Raw genomic sequence first — 1,751 nt, forward strand, 5'->3', positions numbered from 1 at the left:
CTGGCCCCTCTCTCACCTCTCTCTCTCGAACCCTCCGCTCCCATCTCGGGGGTCTGGTCTCCGAGCTCTCCCGCTCTCTCCTTCCTGGGCGTGCGCTCCGCTGGGTCCCCTCGGTCTCGTCGGCCCGCCCCTCTCGCGGCCCCCTCCCTCCCGCCTCCTTCCCCTCTCCGGCCTCCCTCGGGCTCGGCCTGGGGGGTGGGGGCGGCGGCGCGGGGCGGGGCGGCCAGGGCGGGCGGGAGGGCGGTGACGCGGGCCAGCGGGCTAGAGGCGCGGCGGCGCGGGGCGGGGGCGCAGTCCCGGGTCCGACAGGCCGAGCCCCGCGCGCCCCGCCCGCGCCCTGCGCCTCCGCCCGGCCGGCCGGCGGGGGAGGGGGCATGAGCCGGTGCCCGCGCACCGCCCCGAACTGCGGGCCGGCCTAGAGCCCCGCGCGGGCCCCGCGCCCGAGCCGCCACCGCCACCGAGACGCGGGCGCCGCGATGCAGCGGCCTGGGGAGCCCGGCGCCGCGCGTTTCGGGCCGCCCGAGGGCTGCGCCGACCACCCGCCGCATCGCTACCGCAGCTTCATGATCGAGGAGATCCTCACCGAGCCGCCGGGGCCCAAGGGCGCCGCGCCCGCCGCCGCCGCTGCCGCCGCCGCGGGCGAGCTGCTCAAGTTCGGCGTGCAGGCGCTGCTGGCGGCGCGGCCGTTCCACAGCCACCTGGGTACGTGCGGGGCCGAGCGTTGGGGGGAGCGAGCCGCGCTGCCTCGAGGACGCAACTCTGGGCGCACAGGCCCCGGCGGCTCCCAGGGCGCGCTCCGGCCGGGGAAGCGAGGGGCAGGCGCCGGGCCGCTCAGAAAGCAGGCCTGGTGCCCCCGGGCCGCGCCGGCTGGGGGGGCGTCCGCTCTCTCCTTCACCGCCGACCTGCGGCCTCCAGTCGGGGCCCGGAGGAGCCCGCATCCCTAGCGCGGGCGCAGGACCACACTGCTAATGTCAGACTGCGGGTCAGAGCGACCTCAGGCCTCGGGCGCCTGGGCCTAAGCCGCAGAGAGCTGGTCGGCATTGGCCGCGGCTGCCCACGGCGGGGAAGCCGGACCTTTGGGGCAGAAGCCCGTGTCTCCGAGGGCTGTGCTGGGGGCTGACGCTACTTCCAGGGCCTCAGGTGGGGACCAACGGCCTCTGCCCCAGCGCCGATGCCCATGGGCCTCGCCTGGGGATAAGAGGCCTGGCTGTGAGCCGCTGCCCGCCTGGCCCTTCCCCTCCAGGTCGGCTGGGCCTCCTTGCATCTTGAGCTGCCTGCTCTGCCTTCTTCTGCCGCCATCGGTTCCCTTCCTTCCTTGGCGGATCCTGCCTTTTCCTGCCGGTTCTCTTCCTCGGCACCCCCTTCTACTTCTGGCCTTTCCCGGCCTCTCTCCATCCGTCGGTGGACTTCTCTCGATGGGGTCTGTCTGCCCTCCCTCTCCCACCTTCCGCCAAGGATCGCTCGTCCCCTCCTTACACTGGCCCGCACCTTGCCCGGCCCTGGCCGGCTCCAGCGGGGCGAACATCCGCCGCAGCGAGATGCCTGCCGGGGAAGGGGGTCGCCGACGTCCCCGCAGGAGCCCCGCCCTGCAAACGGCCTTGCTCCGCACCCAAGACCCTCCGGCCACCGCCCGCCAGCGCGGAGGGCCGCAGGGTCGGTTTGTTCGTTTTAATGCCGCTCTGATGCAGCCTCTCCGCTGCTCTTTGCACTGTTGTTAACAATTCGTTTGAAGCGGGCAAAAAAAAAAAAAA

General features: G+C 73.8%; 1 protein-coding gene across 1 annotated transcript in view; it reads left to right on the forward strand.

Annotated features, from left to right (window-relative positions):
• Positions 1-476: 476 nt before the first annotated feature.
• The window catches only part of BARX1 (BARX homeobox 1), a 2,871-nt gene continuing 1,596 nt past the window's right edge, over positions 477-1,751 (forward strand). The window contains exon 1 of the mRNA XM_040620402.1: positions 477-702. Within this exon, the coding sequence (XP_040476336.1) occupies positions 477-702 (226 nt within the window). The remainder of the gene's footprint in view (positions 703-1,751) is intronic.

Source organism: Ursus maritimus, unplaced genomic scaffold (genome assembly GCF_017311325.1).
Source record: "Ursus maritimus isolate PB19 unplaced genomic scaffold, ASM1731132v1 scaffold_34, whole genome shotgun sequence".
Classification (NCBI taxonomy): Eukaryota; Metazoa; Chordata; class Mammalia; order Carnivora; family Ursidae; genus Ursus; species Ursus maritimus.